The following is a 23,288-nucleotide window of genomic DNA, read 5'->3' on the forward strand; positions in this document are numbered from 1 at the left end:
TAACCAAAGATATATTAGAAAGAGAAAAGAAGAGCAATGAAATGAAGAAAAATTGTATTTGTTTGTTGCTTATTTCAATTTAGGCACTTACCTATATTCCTTTTTTAATTTTGACTTCATTATCTTTCCATTTTTAAATGGAAATAATTTTGGGAAATGTTAAAAATTGTGAGAAATTTTGGATTTTTATTTCATTAATTATAATTATTTTAGTCTATTTAAGTATATACTTGAAGACAATCAATTTTGTTTTTGCTTTTATATAGAAAACGTATGCTTCAACATAGCACGGAATTACGTACAACGTATTCCGGAATTATGTTAGAGCCAAATTTTCTCACGGAATTAGAGACAAACTAGAGGTGCCGTAAAATAACAACTATTTCTATAAATTAAAGGCTACGACGTTAAATAATGTTCTAAATTCATCTTATAATAACAGTCTTTCGAATAAAATTTTCATTCCTATCGCCTTTCTACTTTTTCTGAAAATCATCTTCAAAGTAGTAAATGCCTTAATATACTGTAATATGGTACATTTACCTTATGTTGTACGTGTATATACGTTATTATTTTCAAATCCTTTGCTATTGCATCTTTGCTATTAAGATAATAACCTGCCCTGTCGGTTGTAATGTCTACATAAACTTTCTATCCAACCGTATATAACGCAGACGGATATACGGTCCATAGGTGCATATTAGTATTACAAAAAATAAAAATCTTTCATACGGGTAATAATAAATATATTTAATTTATATATAGTGGAGACTCGATTATCCTGTCCACTGTTATTACCAAGAGATACGAATACCCATGAGAGTTACTTATATGATATTTTTATGAATAAGCATTAACGCGGACCGAGCCACGAAAAGAATAGTGTTAATAATGATTCATATGTACAAAAAACTCTTTTCTTTAAACATTCAATTTTATCCCTGTTTAGATTAGTAGCCGGTTAATCGAGTCTTCACTGTAATATTACTTTGCATACATAATTACGAGTATAGACTTAAAGCTATCAGTTGTCAACGTTTCCAGCGGTAGCCACCAAACAGACTCAATACAATGTGGTGGAACCAGTTTTTGCGCTTAATCTCGCGCTCGTATTTCGCGTCTGTGCGGAACGCGCGCCACTCTTCGCGCTTCTGAGAGTCTTTAGGTCCATAAGTAGGCTTTTGCGGAATGATCTCTTTACGGTCTGTAACAATTACAAATACAATAACAATTTTATTATCTCAATATTCTAGTGGCCAGAATCTATTTAGACTGTGAAACTTCATTAGGAACTCAAATTGAATCCACGACTGCCAATAAAAAATGATGTAAGTTTGTTTTACTTAAACAAATATAGGTATTCAACTATGTTAGTTATTTAAAAAGTGCTCAACACAGTGACAGGCGCAGCACTTAAATTACAGTATCTACTAAAATACGCTTGCTAAAGAATTCTTGCACTTCTACGCATTTGTACAACGCGTACGCGCACAAAAAGTAAAATGTTTGCACAATACTAATATGTAGGTACTACGTACAGTAATTTTTGTGAGGTCCAGATATTAGTTACACCACGCCTAATATCATTTGATGTAAGCGACATCCATGTAGAATTGCTAATTACTAAAAGATACTGAGTAACATATTTTAGGTTGCCCAATACTGCATGGACGCGCTGAAGTTAATCTTAATTAAAAATAATAATTGATTGAGGTTGCGGGTTGTATGGCTTATCCGCTTTTTTTAAAAACACTAAAATAATAATAGAAGAATTCTAATCAGGCCCACTCATAGTACGAATCTACCAAAACTTTAAGCCGTAGGCGACAGCATAAAAATTAAGAACAAAAGAAAAACATCGTGTTAAAAAAACGCTCTTGAAGCGTAAAACCTACTAGAACAGACACTTTCTATAATTTATTGTTGAATAATCATCATTACTGGCAATTAACAGTTCTACATGACATGATTCAGAAGCGTTCGTTGAAAATTCGAATCCTGATGTACACCATCGCGCCGGTGACTTCTCAAACCGATTCGAGCCGGAAACACACGACTGCAATTTTGGCAGCAGGTTTATATTATATCTATGTAACAATAAAAATTCAATTAAACTTACCTCAAGCCAGCTATCTGATCTGTATTTCCAGAATGTTAATCCCATGAAAATCGGAATCAACGCAATTCCTGTATATTGCAGAACATAACCGGCGACTGTAAAAACAAATTGCACAAATTGAATGGTAGTCACGACTTGACTTCAACCCAATATCTTATGAAATAAAAGGAAATCGTTAAGTTACTGGAGTACTGAATTTAAAAATTCATAAAGTACTCTGTAGCTTGCGACTGATTCCGTGCAAGCTATAACCTTTTTAGATAAAACAAATAATATATATACATAATTTGCGACTCGCATATTATATTATGTAAGCTCTAATGTATGGGTTTTCGGTTACTACCGGAGCGCGGTATCATCAGCTCGTATTTTTTTATGGATGCCGTAAACGACTATTAATTTCTTCATTCCTACTTCACAAGATAACTCAAAACACGTTGCGTGAAGTCATCCAAAATTAGCAGAAGCGAACCGATTCGCCGTACGAGAATTTTATTTTAACTTAATAGATTTTTTATTATATCATTTTACAAATTGGAATTATATATGAAACATGTAGTATAAGCTGCCTTCCTGCATTGTTATTAAATTAGTCACATGAAGCAATAGAGACAAAAGAAAGTAATAGAAAAACTACATACTGTATGCTCCTTGTGGGTATCGGTAAGTGTCTCCAAACAGTAGATCATCCGTGGTGACGAGAGCGTAAATGAAAACGATCACCATCATGATCGGAGTTACGATTGCCCAACAGATTCTCCAATAAAACGAAGTTTTTATACCCAACATAAATTCGACATCGAGGCATAAATTCTCCAGGCCTTGGGGATAAGAAATTATAGATATTGTAATTACATAATATAAAGAAGTAAGTAACAATAAAAAGAATAAATATTTTGTATTTTAATTATATGTAATTAAAGTCAACTCACGCCGGCCAGTGAAAGCTGTACGATCATACAAGAGGTCATAAAATATGTTACCTTATTTATGAACAAACAAAAGTTAATTACAATAAGCTAAAAACAAACAAATAGCTTTAAAATCTCACCGTATATCCAGAAGACACCGATAGTTTCAGTAATAGCAGCAAACAATCTCATGAATGTACCTCCGTAATAGTCCACGAGTTCCAATATGTACTGACCGCCCTAAAATCACAAATGACAGTTTAATTTTCGTTTAAAATTATATTTGAGAACACACAATGTGCTTGAAAATGCGTGTTGCGTTAACTCTACACAAGAGAAGGATATACGCAGGGAGAGTTTTTGGGTGGAACCGCTGCATTATCACCGCTGCTTTTTTTTCATGGGGATAATCCTCTTGGATCCCTTCGTACATATGCAAGGTAGACGGGCTATGTCAGATTTTTAGCTACTAAAAACCCATGGTAGTCCCCATGAGCACACAAATCACAAAATGATTTTAGAAATATATAACAAAATATGTTAAAAATAAATAAAGATTCATTCATTGCAAATTAGGATACATTTTTCAAATAGATAATATGCTAAAAGGGTTGCACAATATGGACAACACATTCGCACACAAATATAGGTATGGATAAAATTAATCAGCATGAACTAAGTAATTGAATTTGAATAATATTTAAGAACAATGACACAAATTGGAAAAGCTTAGCATTTGATTTGATATTGTCCTTACCGGCGTAACATAAATCAGACCAACAAGGAAACCGACTGTGCAGGTCGCGGAAGATATGTAGATTGTTGGCACACGGGGGAACGTGTCCAGTAGTATAGTATTTAATGTGGATAATAAAGCCACACCAGAGCCGACTCCTAATACGGCCATCATTAAAAAAAAGAGAACCGCGAAAAGCTGAAATAAAAAGAATTTCTGTGTTTAATTTGTTTATGTACCTATAATGCTTATAATGACATAGCCCGGTTGTTGGTCAGTGATAACCAGACCGATGGATATGATTAAATTACATGTTTTAAAATATACCTATGACCTATTATCTACCGGTACTGGTTATATAAATTTATTCCTATTCAATTTATTTGTATGTTTTATAATTCATAAAACTTCCGGCTACTAAGTAATTGACTGTTGATTGATGACGTATAAAATCAATTACAGTGCCATACACCACTATCACAAATAGTAATCTAAAATCAAGTCCATGTGAAATGCACTACGAGTGCAGAAACAGCACTACTAAACTATTACGAGGCTAGGTAATAATAAAAGCTTATCCTTGAGACAATTACATTGAGATTGCTTGGATAGCGGATATTGATTTGCACATGAACGCCGAAAAGGAATCGTGTGCTGTTATCAGTCATAAGATACAATAATTATGACCTATTAATCACAGTAATGCGCAATTTAAGGCTAATTAAATAACTGAGCCTCATTAATCTTAATCATATAAGCTATCGTAAGGACGGATCGTATTAATAAATACTCGACAACGATTGATATTTGTGTTTAATGTGCCAAATTACTTGCGGTACGAAAGGTGATTGGGCGATCGCATCTGGGTACGAAATGAAGGCCAGACTGGTGCCGCCGGTTCCAATGACTTGGCCCACATCATCGTAATTCAACTGGTAGGCCAAATTACCCAACACTCCGAATATAGTTATGCCAGAAATCAAACTTGTAAACGTATCCAAGGTGGTCACGATCATCGAATCTCTGGAAATAATATCAAATTCATTGATTATAATTGGTGCAATAATATGTTAGTCCAGAACCATATTACTGTATAATTTTGTGTTATTACAGTGTTACCCTACCTAGTTGGGTGGTAACCCAACTAGGGTCGACTGGGCGGTTTCAGTGGAGTCATCGGTGTTGAGACACACGACTATAGAAGTGTATTTTATTGTGTGTCTTTGAGTATTATTAAAATATATCCACACTCTAGGTACAATTCTTTACAACAATATATTTATGTCAGTAGTAACTTGCATTTTTTAAAGACTTATAAATGATAGTTAAATGTAAAACTCATATAACTGATACACGGGAGCAGTAAAAGTCATAAATATATTACGAACCTGTAAACATTTTGTGAAAACTTGTTGTATGAAGCAAACATGATAAGAGTTCCAGAGCAGACAGAGAGGGAGAAGAATACTTGAGTGATAGCCGCATACCACACCTGAAAATTATAAAAAATAAAAGTAATAATGTACGATAATTGTTGAATTATAGTATGCAATTGGAATGTATGTAAAACTTTACCCTAATTTCTAATATCTTGGCCCAATCGGGTGTAATGAAGAAGAGGATACCTTTACCCGCTCCGGGTAATGTAACTGCTCTGCAAAAAGAATAAGCAATTAAGATAAAAATATGAAAAACACTTGTATAAAAATCTTTGCACAGCAATTGTGTATTATATTGACTATTCTGTTAAAAAAAAATCTTATCATAAAACTGAGCTAAAACTCATATACAAAATATATTTACCTATTATAAACTTGATTCCTTAATATATTAATTTATTAATTATATGTATAAGTAAATAAAATGTAACCCACCTAATCAACAAAATGAAAATCACAACATATGGGAACAAAGCTAAGAAATAAGCAGCTTTTCCGGAGCTTTTCACACCACGAGCAACGATTATGAAAATAATAATCCAAGATGCCAAGAGGCACAATGTTAAATCCCATAGAGGTGCTCCTGTTAAAAAAAAATAAAGCAATATTCGATATTTATCATATATATTTTTAAAATGTTGGAACCATTCCTACAGAGTGCAGACATGTTTGACTACGACATCAATACCTGCCCGGCCGACTCAACAAGCTAGTACCTAACGATGATAGTAGATCGAGATAGATCTATAGCGAAACTATATTCGCTGCCATTTTGTCCATACCAAATCCCAATCAGAATAAAGTATGCTTAAGTTGCCAACAAAACAAATATTTTGATTAATTTATTCTTACTATCGACGCGTAGTTAGCGGTCGAGATAGTTTATAGGAATAGGCCGTATGCGGCCTCTCTATCTATGGGTGGTTAGTGGTGATCCACACGATTGTGTGTCGGTCTATGCGATAGCAATTTCACTGAGCAATTTCATTATAATCGCATTTTTTTATTTTTACTTCTTTTAATTTTAAAGCATATCAAAGTAAGGGTTGAAAAAGTCTTATTTATATTCACGATACTCACCAATTCCATCGTGAATGCCATCAGGTTGGCGTAGAACCGTCTGCCTAAAAAGATATTACAAAATAGTTATTTGAAAAACGGTGTTTTAATTTAAGGGAGCGTTACGAAAAAATATGAGGGGGTAGAAATAAAAAATATAAATGAGTAAAAGAATGCCGTAAAGTAAATAAATTCTGTTATCTATGTATCTCCTACAAATGTATATATATGTAAGTAAATCAGTATGCGAAAATATAAATACATTAAGTGCGTATTACAATTGCTTTTCAAAGATACCCACTTACATTATTACTCTATTGAAATAGAGAGTTAATCTACTCTAGTCAAATTGACTTTGACCGAATTTGTTAGGTACCTACTGACTCGGTGGTACGTGTGTAGGTTTGTAGATGTTATCCACTGTTTTAATGTATTGTACCTACATAATAGATCCTAATCATTCGAGATAACTAAATAGTATGCATGAGAACCTTGAACATAATTAAAATTACTGATATAAATTGCTTTTTTTTTTTCAAATAGATCAAGGAAATAATAAAATATTTGTAAAAAATTCAACCGCTCTTTCATGTAGAAACCTTTGTCTGGACTTGTAAATTACATAACAGAGATAGTTGAATTGTAAAAAAGGTACCTACATGTTTGTTATAGGTTTTTTTCCCAAAAAGTGTTGAGGATAAGTAGGTATATACAGAATATTGGTAAAGCCTCATTCGTGAGCTTCCATGGTTCGACAGCGAAGAATATGTAAAGTTAACGTAATTCAGAAAGCTCTTAAGTGGAAGTGCAGCGTCATTGTTTGCAAATTTTATGCCAATTTTAACATAGACACAAATAAAATACTTAAATTATCCATCTACTCCTAAAAGCAGCGATAGCCTAGTTGGTTGTGGAATGGACTGCCAAGACGAATGTCCGCAAGTTAAAATCCCAAAGGCACGCTCCTGAGTTTTCAAAAACAATATGTGTCTATTCTTTGTGAATTATCGCTTGCTTTAACGGTGAAGGAAAACATTGTTAGGAAATCTGCATACCTGAAAGGTTCTCTATAGGAATTTCGGGGGTGTGTTAAGTACCAATCCGCTCTAGTCCAGCGTGATGGACTAAGATCTAATCCCTCTCAGTAGTAGAGGAGGCCCGTGCCCAACAGTAGGACAGTATATACTAGAGGGCTGATATTATTATGATGTTATATTCATCTACTTACGTAAAGTAATACTCAGCACTGCTTACAGCTTTCCCACCAATTTCAGATTCATTTGCGGCATGGCCCGAAGGAACGCAGTTTACCCATTCTGGGTGACATATTGACCACGGGAGGGTGGAATTAAAACTAACAGCTAAATAGTAAAGGCAGAGAGCTATTATCGAGACGTAATAAGAGAGTACGTATGAAGCACCGAGAGCCTGTGCGTATCCAGTGCCTAAAACAAAAATATTCAAACTTATAATTATTGGAACAACGTAGGTCCCCATACCGTTTATTATAGCATAACATTAGAAATGAAAGAAAGAAATGTTTTAAAGTTACTGAGGAAGAAAAGCTCCCATCCAAAACATAAATGTGATTATGTTTTGCTTAGCTCTCATGAGCTAAGTTCAATACTATGATGTATGCCTTGGTTTTAGACTTCAGTGACAAAAGAAGTGAGATCTAAAGGGGTGCCAAGTTCAACGGTCACTCCTGGATTTGAAATACAACATAAAATATTTTATAACTACTTAAAATATCATTTCTTTTAATAAGTTAGAATAATATATTGAAGCCAAACTTAGCTAGTATGAACTTGGCTTGACACGCTACCGCGTATCAAGATCTTAATGACACCATCACCAAAAAAAAATTGTACTTTTTATTAGTTATGTAATTTGTATGTGGTTATTTATTCTTAGGTTACATTTTTATATAACATAATAATAGAACCAAAGAATTCCTAGTGTGGTACCACATTTATTTTTAATTTTCTTTATGTTGTGTTTTAGTCATTATGTGTTTCGTAAATAGTGAATGTTGTGACCGCTTCAAACAAGAGTTACTTTTAAATATTTGTATTTTTTTGTTATGTACAAAATATTGAAACGGCTACTAGCTGCCTTATAATATAAATAATAAATAATTAAAAAAATAGTATGGAACACATTGTCGATATTTAGGTACGATGATATAAAATTAGGAAATCATAAATAAAACCATAAAAGCCAAAGTTCCTAAAAACATTACTGATCTGTTTTTAATGACTGGAAGTAGGGATTAATATATTCATTATTATTAGCTTACGTTACATAGCTATTTTATTTTTTTTCACTCAGCTTATTTCTGTTTACAGAGTAGTAGAATGAACTTATAGCCAATACGCGGTGTTAGTCTTATATTCCTATCTTTTACTGTATCTACTGTGTATGTAGGGTAAGTACTGTGAGTAAACTATGAAAGGAATGTTGCTTACCTTTCATGGCAGGGGACATGGCCCATATTTTAACACCATTTGAATTACTGAATTGGCCAAGAACAGTCTCTAAGAAATACATAGGTTTACCTATAACTAATAATACTATGATATAAGGTATGAGGAAAGCTCCACCACCATTTTGATATGCTACAAACGGAAATCTCCAAACGTTTCCTAAGCCAACCGAAGTGGCAATGCATGACATCAAGAATTCAAGTTGATTATCCCAGTACGGTCTCTCGATGGCAGCGTTATTATTCTGGAAAGAAGATTTCATATGCAATTAAGTTAAAACAAATTTTCTATGTAGTAAAATCGGGTAACATGGCCATACGGAAGAGATGTCAAATCCAAAAAATCACATTTTCACTCGCTATATATGGAACTAATTATTTGTTGGTTCACTTCGTGCAGTGCGTAAATATTAATACGAGGTTAAAGTTTTTTGCATTAAATACTTTAGAGATGAGTGAGAGAGGGCGCTACTGTGCCAGTGTTGATATCGTCTCCGTAATTATTTTAAAATAAAAATAGTAAAAGTGAGATTTTTGAGTAAAAACGTTTATAAATATTTGAACAGTACTTAAATGAAGTGATATACATAAAAAGAGTTACAAACAAACTTTAGTGTTAGTGTAAAATCTATGTAAGAAAGATTACAACAATTCAAGTGACTAAGACTTTTATGGAAAAAACTGTATACATGGAACTGTAAACACATTAAGCTTCAGTGTTATTAAGTGAAACTTTGATGTACAATTTAAATTGTGGACTTACAGTGCAATAATCGAATTCCAAATAACCTAAAAGTAAATTCAAGATAACCCCTTTTCCGATGCACACCTGCAACGCCATCTTCAGCGCTTACCACGAACTTGATCAATACACACACTGGCGCCATCTAACCTTTATATGGAAATCTAGGTAGTACGCTCATAACGAATATTATACAGTAGAACCATCCACGCGGCATTAAACACCTATCGATCTTGCGACTTAACTACAGCTAATACCGAAAGAGGGCGCTGCCATACAAAAAATGGACGAAATTAAAAACATGCTGAGAACTTAGAACAAAAAAACGAACAACTAGAACAAAAATTTGAAAAATTAAATACCGAAATATATAACTGGGAAAGATACAAAAGAAGAAAAAATTTGTTGTTTTTTGGCATTGAAGAAACCGAAAAGAGTTACTACGATCTGGAAAAAATAGTACTACACATTATTAACGATATTCTAAAAATCAACTGCGATAATAACTGCATAGAATACGTGAGGAGACTGGGCCAAAAAGGAGACAAGATTAGGCCTATCATATTAACAACGCTCACCATGGGCCTAAAAATAAAAATTCAGCAAAATAAGAAGAAACTACAAACAACTCCCTATTATATAAAAGAGGACTTCCCCTTACAAGTTTTAAATAAGCGCAAAGAACTACAAACTATAATAGAGAAAGAAAGAGAACAAGGAAGAAAAGCAATCATTAAATATGATAAACTTATAATATTAAATAACGACAAACAATCTACAGTACCGCAAGGAGCTTATAACAAAAAAAGAAACTTATCAGAATCACCCGAGGCAGTGGCGGCTCATCCGAAAGAGCGCTGGTGCAGTGCACTCCCACGAAAATTACATACTTAGCTAATTTAATAATTTATATATATTTATAATACATAAGATCCTTACACAACATTCTTTATATTTTACTATGCCTATAAAAAGTCTATTATATTACCTATATAGGTACATGTAGCGTCAATTTGTAACGAGTGGAGCGCCAGCGATTGTGCTCCTATGAAACGAAGTTTAGTACGACTCTTAGTACTGTATTCAATGAGTGCGAGAGAGAGAGATCGACTCGGGCTGACGCGTGAAACAAAAATATCGTATGAGAAATTAGCGTAATCTGGAGCGCCGCTCACGCGTCACTCAGTTGTCGTTCCGCCAGCCGTGCCGTGCGCGCGCCGAGGGAATATCCTCAGAACAAGAACAAACATAGAAGGAATCTAAATTACCCTCATATACTTGTCCTTTTTTATTTTTGTTGTTAATTCTAATAAATACACAGTGCTGTTTAAGTATAATATAGCCCTACGAACAAGCAATGGCCTGCGTTATTATGGGGTGTAAATCTCATTCTTGTCGTAAAGAAAATGAAACTGAAATCCTCAACTTCCATCGGTGAGTAAACAAAAAACCTAATATATTTGCTTAAACCCTGTACATAAGTGCAAAAAGTATTATTAATTAATCTTTATTATGCTGTAGTCATATTATAATCTGCTGTTGGCCATTTGATACAGTAATTATTAAGTATTTTTCATTTTTATCAATTTACGTAGTCGTGTTCAATAGTGTTGTTCTGCATATTCTGTCGATAACATAGATGTTAGTATATTGTAGTTGACTATTTTGCATAAATTGCGTTTTACTTTCAATATACGGTGGTGAAGTTGTAAAAGCCACTTAGAAACCGTGCGCGAAGGCTGGGGGTTGAGGAAACTATCTGATTTTCATAGTGTGTTTCATTGCAGATTCCCCACAGATGATCCTATGAGGCAAAAATGGATCGTTGCCATAGCTCGTCCCAATTGGCATTGGAAGAAACAGCACCGTGTTTGCTCTATGCATTTCGACAAAGTTTTATTAACTTTGAAATAAGTTATCAAACATATGTGACATGAATGATACCGCTGTGTTTTAGTTTTATTGTCCCATTTTAGTAGCTTCTGTCAAATCACACCTCTTGGGTATCTTTTAATCCCTAAGAAAGTCAGAAAAGAACAGAAGGCGTACTGGCTTTCTCCTAAACGAAATTCCGGCCGATTTCTTGTTTGTTACTTACAGCGGTTTCCATTCCTTCCGAAATTTCTAAGATTTTCTTAATTTAATAATCTAAATGCTAAACCATTTATGTGTGAATGACGTTTCGGAAGGCATGGAAACTGCTGTAAATAGCAAATGAAAATTGGATAAAATTTAGCTCGAAGAGAGCCGGTAGTTCTATAGTTTATTGTAATTTAACAGCTTCTTAACGAGTGATTTTATATACCCAGACCTCATTCGGTACTTGAATACCAAATTAGGGTTTTGATATCTTTTTTTTAACCTTTATCTAAAATAGCATTTTGCAACGGTTTGTAGTTGACTGGCCGAAAAGTGTTTATTTTAGCAGGTCTGTGAATTTACCATAGCCGATAGACAAAGCATCTATCGATATCGATAAGATGTCAGAAGAGATCGCAACACAATTAAATTTCTTGCTGTCAAAGACAGAGTACACTCAAATGTCATAATGTTACTTCTATGCTTGTCATTGTTCTGAGGGAATATCCTACTTATGCGCAGTTGTCGTTCTTATGTATACAAACAACTTCAAGCAAGCTCGTCGACTTCTTCAATTAATTCGCTGTTTTTTTTTTAAATAAGTATTAAAAAATAGTTTTTGCGCGATATTTTGTGTTAAAATGGAACAATACAGTATATCTTTTATTAAACAGTGTGAAAAGAAATGTGGCTAAATACAAATAAAATAAATAGTAAGCTTTAGTTTTTCAATTATTTTTTTGTGAACCCCCATCAAAAATTTCACGAGCCGCCTCTGACCCGAGGTAATATATTCTACCAATAATGCCAAACAAAATAAAAACCAGCTTAAGAAGATTAACAAACCTAATAGAATGGACAATTTTGTTATAAAACCACCAACGCTCACATATCCCAATGAATCTTGTTCTCAAATATATAAACGCAGCCAAAGCCAAAATAAAGAATAGCAACCAACGCCCTCCCTCGTTCTCCCACCACGGCTTGTCACCGCGGGAGACAAAGACTATAACCCTCCAACTTATGAGCAAATATATATTGGCACGTATAATGTAAGATCACTGCTATCACCGCAACAAATGATCTTATTAAAACATTCCCTTGAGAATATTAAACACGATATTATAGGATTGTCTGAAGTAAGAAGAATTGGAAACAATATCCTTGAAGACAAGAATTACATATTTTGCCACACAGGAAAAAAACAAGGGCTCCATGGAGTCGGATTTTTAATTAAAAAGAAATTCAAAAAGAACATAGAAAATTATATAGGTATTTCAGAGAGAGTCTGCATGTTAAAGCTTAAATTTGAAAAAACTCACATATCGATCATCCAAGCATACGCGCCTACCAGTGAATCAACAGACGAAGAGATAAATACATTTTATGACCACTTAGACAATGCGCGAAACCTTGAATATGGGAAAATAGTACTTATAGGAGACTTTAATGCAAAAATAGGGCAAAGGAAATCTGGGGAAGCAACAATTATAGGATCCTTTTGCTACGGAAAAAGAAACCCTAGAGGCGATAGACTGGTACAATATGCAATGGAAAACAAGCTCACTTTAATAAATACAATATTCAGAAAAAATATAAAAAACCTATGGACATGGACCACGCCAGACAAGAAAACCAAAAATCAAATTGACTATGTTATGAGTAACTGCCCAAAACTATTCACGAACATAGAAGTTGTAAACAATAATATTTTCCCTAGCGACCATAGATTTGTAAGAGCAACAATAAGATTGGATAAGCAAAAGAAGTGCCGAGCAACGTTTGGTAAAGTTCAACCTATAATCAATCTATCCAACAAACAAAACCAAAAGAAATACCTTTCCATCTTAAAGTGGAAAGTAGAGCAAATAGCATGGGGAAAGAATGACGATATTGAATCCTTCTACTTGCAAATAGAGTCGTGTATACAACAAAGCTTGGACAGCCTTTCTTCAGACAAGCCGAAGAAAAATATAATATCTAGCAAAACAAAACAATTACTTAAGAAACGTTCTGCACTGCAAAGGAAACCTCTGAGAAATAAAGAAGAGAAAAAAGAACTAGCCCAACTTTTTTAAAACCACAAACAAGCAACTAAAGAAAGACTATGAAAACTACAGACTACAAATAATTGAAAAAAACCTAATCAAAACAGGAAGCCAAAAGAGAGCATATAAAGAATTAAGCACCGACAAAAAATGGATTGCAACTTTAAAGGCAAATAAAGACCCCAAAAAACTACAATCACGGGATGACCTAGTAAAGGTAGCTTCAGATTTTTATAAAAATCTCTACGATAACAAATGTCAAAGTTACTCTACTAACGAGCAAACCGTTGAGGAAAGCTACGACGAGTACCAAGAAAAAAAATGTAAAGTTACACCTCTTGACATTAAGGAAATATTAAAGAATGTAGAAAAATTGAAAAATGAAAAAAGCCCTGGATGCGATAACATACCCAATGAAGCCTTAAAAATAGGAAGACACATACTCATTGGAGTTCTTAGCATATTGTTTAATAAAATACTTGAAAAACAAAAAAATCCTAAGAAGTGGGCAGAATCAAGAATAACTCTCCTATACAAGAAAGGCGACCCGGAGGATATCAACAACTATCGACCAATCAGTTTACTCCCAACGATGTATAAGCTGTTTGCTATGTGCCTCGAAAAAAGATTAGAATCAAAAATAGAAAAGAACCAACCAAGGGAACAAGCAGGTTTCCGCCCAGGATACTCCACTATTGATCATATTTATACCTTAGAACAGATCGTCGAAAAATATCAGGAATTTAATACCCCTCTATATCTCGCGTATGTTGACTACGCGAAAGCTTTCGACTCAATAACACACGATAGCATCTGGAAAGCACTGAAAAACCAAGATATTCCAAACGCATACATTAATATAATTAAAGATATATATAGAAAAAGTACAAGCCGAGTAAAGCTAGATAGGATTGGCCCTAAATTCAGCATTCGCAGAGGCGTAAAACAGGGAGATCCACTCTCACCGAAACTCTTCATAGCTGTTTTACAAAATATTATGAAAGACCTAAACTGGGATAGAAAAGGAATTAAAATAGGCGAGAAATTTCTTAACAACCTACGTTTTGCAGACGACATTGTTCTCTTTTCGACAACATCAAAACAACTAGAAGATATGCTAAATGAGTTATGCAAGGTTAGCAACAGTATTGGCCTACAACTTAATATTTCTAAGACAAAAGTAGCAACGAATAGCATACAAAACCCTATAATATTAAACCAAAAACCCATCGAATATGTGGACAAATATATTTATCTGGGAAAACAAATTTCGTTCAAAAACACAAGGCACATAGACGAATTAGATAGAAGACTCAATCAGACCTGGAGGAAATATTGGAGTTTTAAAGAAATATTAAAATCAAAACTCCCAACAAAACTAAAGAAAAAAGTAATGGACTCATGTCTGTTACCCTGCCTAACATATGGTGCCCAAACATGGGTATTTAACAAAACGATAAAACCAAATTAAGATCTTGCCAACGTGCTATGGAAAGAGGGATGCTAGGCATCAAGATTATGGAAAAACGAAAAAGCAGTGATATAAGACAAATCACCAAAATTATAGATGCAGAAAAACATGCCCAGCACCTAAAATGGAATTGGGCAGGCCATATGGCACGCACAACAGATAGAAGATGGTCAAAACAAGTTACCATGTGGAAAGGTCCAGAAGGCAAAAGATCAAGAGGAAGACCAAAGGATCGCTGGGTAGACGACATACAGAAAACAGCAGGTGCAAACTGGACAGAACTGGCACAAGACAGAGAAAAATGGAGACGGTTGGAGGAGGCCTATACCCAGGATAAGGGGCCATGACTTAATTTTTTTGCGTTCAATCTATTTAAATATGTACTTTCTTTTTTAAAAATATGTAACACTAAGTCAAGGAACAATAAAGGCTTTATTATTATTATTATTATTACTTTAGTGATAATACATGATAAATGAAAATTAGTTAATATTATAATTTTATCATTAATGTAAAAAAATTAAAATTAATGTTATTTATTCTATTTAATAATCAGAATTTATCGTATGTTGTATGGAATTAAATAAAGCTTTATAATTATATTATTATTATTACATGATAAAAGTAAGTGTATATTTTAAGTGAAGTAGACAGTCAAAGAAGTAAACTTTAACGTATATATAATAAAATAGCGCCAGGGTTGTTTATACTTTTTATATAAAATATGTGTCCCTCTACCCTGGATAATAAGGAGAAATAACTTTAGCTGATCTAGATGAAATGAGTAAGTATATAGAATGAGTATATACGTCACGAAAAATTTACATGAAGTGCCAGTTTGTAGTTACTATTTGTAAAATGAGTAAGATTTCTAGACGCTTAGTAACTATCTTTCCCTATTATATATAGGCTTAAGGCTGGCACAAGTATGATTTTAATAAAGCTTATTAAAGCTATGAAGTGGCTAAAAATAATCTTAAAGGAAAATAGTTATTACACCGTAGATTTACAAACTGGCTTTCCCCCCGGGCACATACGAGAGAATTGACCAGTAGTAATTTATTAAAAAAATAATTACGTTACTTATCCGCTATAATTTTTATTTTTCTTATTTTCCAATAGTTTAGTGTTCAAAAATTATTAAAAGTTAATTTTGCTTAGTAATAATGATAGTTTTATTTACCACCTTCATAAAAATTATGGGCATCATCCTCTGACTTACCCATATAATATATAATGAGTAGTAGAGCAAAATTGGTGCACACCCCGACCCGCTGGACGTACGGGATTCAAATTTGGTACGTGTATTCCAATGGCGAACGGTCCACATAACCCGATTCCTGCCGCCTTCCTTTTTGTAACTTATGTAAAATATAATTATCACTGTAACGATTTGCAAACCGCATCCATGCATATTCGTAATACCTATTATGTTGTGTCGGATTACCTTTGAGACAATGTAATTCTTCGCTACTGGTGTATTCTTCTGATGATTTAGCTAGCCAATAAGAAGGGATTTTTGGAACTTGAACCAGTTCGGGAAAAGGATCATAGAAGTTCTTAAGGACTTATCTGTATCTTAGAAGCAGGCCGCCATGGGGTGGTAAAGTGTTAAATTTAGGCTCGTTACTATCGATATTTAAATCTCTCTTTTATTGTAAGTACTGAAAATTTAAGCCTTTGTAAGCATGAACAAAATTTTAATGAACAACACGAGAATTTTTTTATAGATAGAGGTTTAAAAAAAATTCATGCATGATAATGACGATGTGTAAACACACCAAACGAAATTATTTTTGAAACTTAGTTTTTAAAATAAAAATAATAAGTAATGTTTGAAAATTCCAGATATTTTATAAGTAAAATATTTTTATATCTAATGGCCCTACATTTACACAATAATGTTGTTAGTTTCCAAAAATACTTAAATAGTATTCATCAATCTTTATTTATTTAAATGAAAAAACAATAAAATATCGGATTCTTTATCTCTTATCTTCAAAAGTGACGAGCTTCCCTTACATTTTGTGTCTTATTTTACCCCCTTGAGGACTATTTTTCCAATTCATCGACGTAACTAACTTTTATCTATAATAATGACTAAACTCCGTACAAATACTCATCGCCCTATCAACCCTTTTTAGCGGACAATTTTTTTTTTGTGCCATGTAAGGTACTCTAAAACAAAAACTCATTCTTCTTCAGTCCGTACCTAGAGAATATAAAATAAAATATAATACTCAAAATATTTTACTAATTAAAATTAATCGTTAAAAACGGCTGATGAGATAATCTTTTCTATAATGTTAAGGCCAGCCTTAACATTATAGAAAAGATCAAATCAATATCAATTTCATATTTTTACATCCAGATGTAAAAATATGAAATTGTAAAATAAAAGCCATCATTTTAACAAACAAATTATGGAAATTCTGGTGATTTTGGCAATCTGAGAGCTAAGGTTTAAAATATATAGTAAAAGTAAGATTATGTTACAATCTACAAGTCCCCAGCAATGTGTATAATTCGGGCATTCTATGCATTTAATAATAAAATAATACGCAGCTCGGGGTCAAGAAGTTGGCGCTGTGATATCCCCGTGCTGCGAAAACCACATAAAACCATCAATACTGCACCTGATCTCTTTCCGGTGTGTCAGATTGCCATCTCACCGGACAATGATAGTGAAGGAACACAGAGTACACCTGTGTATTGGTCACATATTTGTGCACTGTAATATTTCCTGCTACCTGGATTATCTGCGTTAAAATTGGCCGCCGCGATTCGGCTAAGAGGGATTCATTGTAAAACAATTCCATAGCTATAAAACTAAATTACTTACATTGTTATCTTAATTGCCTATGTATTAAACAGTATAGTACAATAATCTACTTATAAAAAGTGTGCATATTATTATAAGTACATACATCCCGTGGAGGCTATGTGCTACCGACGGCGCTGAATATTTGGCTGACTTGTTTGTCTTCCTTAATGTATTGTTTTATTACAGATAATTTTAAACTTAATATGAAATATGTAAAAATGTTTGAATTGAGACAATCCCAGATTTGCTCTAAATCACCGTCTACAAACTAGGTACCTAATCAATATTAGGTATTAAATTGTTAGCATGCTAAATCACATTTAGCATTTCACAAATTAAATAGTTACAAACTTTCGTAAAGTACTAATTAACTCGTACGTAAGGTGGTTTTGCAATAGCAGCAAAAGCGTGCACGCTCTCCTTAACGCTCGTAAGAATAATTATAAATTCCGTGTTAAATGCTAGTGCTAATACTAACGCGGCCTGTTTTGAATGGAGGAGTGAGTGAGAAAAAAGGCGCGAGAGACGCTACGCGCGGAGTTACCCATTGAATTGTTTATATTTTTGGAAAATTGCAGAATATTAGGCCGAATAATATTACACACAATAATATCTATATGTCTGAATAGATGATTTAAAGTCATTTTATGAAAAAAAATATCATTCTATAAGTACTTGCTATATTACTACTTATAATACACATTCTATATTCTAGAATATACAATTTAATAGTAAAATATTATTTTAATATAATGTATTGAAGGTCAATTAGCGTTAAATAAAAAAAAAATTCCGTTGTCAATAGTCCGTTGATTGCGCGCAAATTGCTATTTCTGCATAGTGCATTATAATTTGTGAATTATAAATTAAAATTCAAACTATTTTAATTCATGCGTCATATTAGCAAATAGCATTATCATGGTTCTTTAGCATGCTAAGACATGAAAATTAGCATGCTTATGAACTTAATTCGAAATAGCAATAATTGCATCACTAGTAGATAGATTGGTACCTACCAATCTATGCCCAATATACATTATAACTACAAAAAGATGGGTTAAAAGTTGAAAAAAAAACTCCAGACGTGTGTGAAATTTGTTTTAAAATTCGTATATGGACAATATTTTCTTTGAATCGATTTATTATTTGTAAATATGTTCATGTTTAATAATAACGTACCTACACTTGTTTTTTATAGCACCTGCTATATCTTTCCATAAAAAATATATCAATTAAGTAATTATCAAACGTTATTTAACTTTTATTATTAAGTGATAGGCGATGTGGACTCATGTCCGTTTTCTTTTTAATACACAATAAAATATGTCTACAAAGCCGAATTCACACTCTACTTCGAAAACAATTCACATGGTAAAAACATACCTACATATTTAATTTGTAGTTTGTACTACACATTTAAATATATAATTATTTCCAGAAAAACTAGTTTATACATTAGAATACTTATAAAGAAACCTTTAATAAGCAGGTAAACATTTAAATTAAACTATTTTACGAATTTTATCGCGGTTTTAATATTTGATGAGCGGATGAACAACACCTCAGTCCCCCGCGTGACCATGAAGGCTGCAAAGTCTTCGAAACGTCGGGAGAAAGGTAAAATATTAAAACCGCGATAAAATTCGTAAAATAGTTTAATTTAAATGTCTAACATTCGCGTAAACTTAAGAAAGGGGAGTCGTGTCTTTAATCCTAAACTGTGTCTCATAACCAAGCATGTTATCTAAACCTTAGTTTAGATACCAGGAAATGGTTATAAAATGTTAACAACTGCAGAAGTAATATGATAAGGTTTATAAATATGTCAATAAAGATTACGTTTCATTGAAAGTAATCGGAATTAATATATCATAAAAAATTTCGTTCTTCATATTTATAAATCCGCATTAATTAATACCTATAACTTGAAGAAGACTATGTTTCAACGACCGCCAGAAATCATTTCGATAAACCCCGATGTAAAGTCAATTGTAACGATGTCCGACATTTTTAAATAACTCATACCTATCTACTCTACTACACGACTCACGGCACTGTGTCACAACTTGACATGGTGAAAGTGGTATTTAGATATTTTCCTCGTATTCGATCAATTACATAATGTTATAATATTGTTAAAAGAGATATAATTTACCTAAAAGTAATCTAGTGCTAGTTTTGCTTATTGTGTATTGGATCTAGTTATAAATTATAGGCATTTTAAAAAAACCTTCATACTATAAAGAATGTAAAGGGGATGAAGTCTTAGCAAATTCCATAAACTTTTCTAAAAGACATCGGTTATGCCCAGTACCCACTCCCAACCATGGTATGTTGAGACATGTGCCTATCATACGCTAATAAATTGAATTAAGCTAATATCTAAAAATTAAAAAAAATATATAGCTACGTCCATGTCAAATTCTCGTATAATATCAGCCCATTTGAACCAATTTCAAAATTATAAATATATCGTGATGTTATCATAACGATATCAACAATCGATCCCCTCCTAAGTCGCCACGGCGTTAATCCTAAATCGTAATTCAACTAAGCCAGTAGATACAATTTATTTAAACTTACTAATAATTTAAACACTCCTGAAATGATAACAGCAATTACCTTAATTAATTTAAAAATATTGACTACATTAATTTTAATTTTATCGTATCTTTACTTTAGTAAAAATTATTCCCTTGGAAAACATCTCTCACAAATAGTGTTTCCAGGTCGTCAAACTTAATAGCCGGACAGATCAGGCAATTTGGCCGGACAATTGGGAAAAAATATCGGACACCCGACATTATGAAGCATTCTGCGTCTTGGGGCCGTATTTATAAATCAATCCCATCTTTGAGTAAAATCTTAAGTAAACTTTAATGTATTGAATCATTTGATAAACCAGGCTAAGGCTGTCATTTAAGATCAGCTTTCATACAGCATTTGTCTCAGATATTGCAAGTATTTAAATTCACGTCTAGTTAATTAGCTCAGTTGAAGAAAACGTAAAATAATCATGGATATTTCGTCATATTAAATTTTAAAGGCCGAAATATCCATGATTATTATTAGCGAATTATTGAGGTTATTAACTTTAGATTTAATTAGGTAAAGAAATATAGAGTATCATATTGTGCTCAGCTCAGTCGGCGATATTACATAAGCAAAACTCAGCTGTCAAAATCCGTCACATTATTGTGACTGAATTGTTAATTGAGAAATGATTGAGATGATTTTTATATGGGTTTATTAAAAATAAGAACTATCCATACTTTTATTACAACCATAATTTAAGGATGTCACGTCTTTTATCGCACTTCAGAACGAAACTGAGTTGTATCTGTTAATACGGCGCCTACACCGTGTTCAGCTCTTGCTCACTCGCGAGTCACGCTTGCCCGAGGCGAGGTGAGCCGCCGCCGCACCGATTACTCGAACGACCACTTGATTGGTCAAATGTAAAAAACCTAACAGAAACTGGACCAGACGGACACCAGTTAATTTGGCCGGACAAGCATTAAAAGAGCCTAATTATGTCCGGCTTTATCCAGACGCCTGGCAACGCTACTCACGAATGATATTTTCGAAGAAAAGGCGATCTATAAGTTATACGCTGCGTCCATGTCATTGCCGCTAAGTGAATGGGTCCAAACGGTTTTTTATACGTGCACAGTAATGTGAGTCCACTGCATCTGATGGTCAGTAGATTGAGGTACAAATGGAATGTCAGTTAACGAGAGACGATTATCTCTCGCCAGTCGACATTAGTATGCCGGCTTTTTTGAACTTAACTTTATGTTAGAACTCTACATGCGTGGTGGTAATTGAAAATTTTAATAACATATTAAGTTCGGAAAAAATAAAAATATGACTCATCATTAGCCTATCTTATATAAAAATAAGGAATTGGATAATTTTAGAGGTAAATTATTTCATTGTCTCTTATTACTAACTTATCTTAAAGACGCCACACAAAACTATCAACGTGAAGTTAAAAATAAAATTTTACAAAAGTATCTTTGTGCCGATTATTATATTTCTTGTCTAAAAACCAATCATTGGTTAAAGTTCTCAGTTCAGTTCAGACTGTCATTTTGCACAAGGGCTCCATACACAATGTTGAAATGCTCTAACCAAGTATCTTTCTAAATAAATCACCAAATTAAAGGATTGTATGAGAGGTAATAGATAATATAATATAAAGTTTTGATATTTGAGCTTCTGTTTACAAACAATTGTTAGTTGTACCAGTGTTTTTGGATATTAATTCCAAAATATTTTATACTTAACAGACGTATAGCCTCGGCCGGTAAGCTTTACAAGCGTATAAATTTTGATTATAAGGGGTAACTAGATTTAATTTGGGATGAAGTCCGTATGCAAGTTCGTATTTATTTTAATCAGAGGCATATAAATTAGTATTTAGATTTCTATATATGTTACTTCTTTCTTTCTATATATGGCAACCTGTATAATCCGACATGATAAATGCTATACAATATTTAGGCAATATATAAAATCCCTATAGCGCCCAGGTATTGTATGGATGATTATTCATTTTATACTTTGCTTATACATTTTATACAATACCGTATATGCCGGTATAATAGGTACCAGTTACAGGTATAAAGGGATTTTTGTTTAAAATAAGTATATTTATTTTGGTGCTCGGCACGCGCAGTGCTGCTTACACATATATAATACAATTTTCAACGTTACCTAACTAACTTGAAGATTTGTATGATATAACTTTTCAAATCCCAAAGAATACATCGTAGAAAACCATATTACATTTTATTTGCCAATCATTTTTTATGTAAAGACGTACCTTATTACATATCAACGATAAATGTAGATCACAATACATTTACTTTACACATTGCCGGTGGACTAGCAGCTATATAATATAATGCCTAGTTAAAGTATTTAAGGGAAAACAATATTCATAATTATATTTTACACCTTGCCTGGACACTTCAGGCACTCTATACATTGCCTTAGCACTGTTTACAAGGCATGCATTATATGTATATTTTTACATTGCCAGTGACATATACAAATGAGAGATAAATTCTGTCAGGGTTTTTTACAAATACTGTAGGTGTAAAATAGAGGTATTTTAATATGAAATGGGCACCAAATATGTTTTTTTTTATTATCCCTTTTAGGTGTAGATAAATGGCCTTAGTTTAATTCAAGATGTTTAATGTTATAGTATCAAAACATATTATTTTGATTCCTGAGGTCACTGTATTAGAATCTAAGCTAGTAAAATAATAAATTACTTACTTTGCCTTCGTTTAACATATCTGTTGATTTTTCAGAAACTTTAACAGGGTCTAAACTTCGTGAGTTCGCATTGTCAGGTTCGAATC

The 23,288-nt window shown here is 33.0% G+C and overlaps 1 protein-coding gene across 1 annotated transcript; it reads right to left on the reverse strand.

The window, feature by feature from the left end:
- Nucleotides 1–729: 729 nt before the first annotated feature.
- On the reverse strand, nucleotides 730–23,281 carry LOC119191866 (sodium-dependent nutrient amino acid transporter 1-like). Its single transcript, XM_037445723.1, is given in 14 exon segments — nucleotides 730–1,186; nucleotides 1,189–1,204; nucleotides 2,120–2,214; nucleotides 2,761–2,940; nucleotides 3,171–3,270; nucleotides 3,788–3,964; nucleotides 4,597–4,789; nucleotides 5,155–5,258; nucleotides 5,342–5,420; nucleotides 5,641–5,788; nucleotides 6,286–6,329; nucleotides 7,493–7,709; nucleotides 8,733–8,994; nucleotides 23,203–23,281. Coding segments are annotated over 14 exon segments (1,788 nt in total). The 5' UTR covers nucleotides 23,221–23,281; the 3' UTR covers nucleotides 730–1,031.
- Nucleotides 23,282–23,288: the final 7 nt, after the last annotated feature.

The sequence above is a fragment of the Manduca sexta genome, unplaced genomic scaffold (assembly GCF_014839805.1).
Source record: "Manduca sexta isolate Smith_Timp_Sample1 unplaced genomic scaffold, JHU_Msex_v1.0 HiC_scaffold_2023, whole genome shotgun sequence".
In the NCBI taxonomy this organism is placed as follows: Eukaryota; Metazoa; Arthropoda; class Insecta; order Lepidoptera; family Sphingidae; genus Manduca; species Manduca sexta.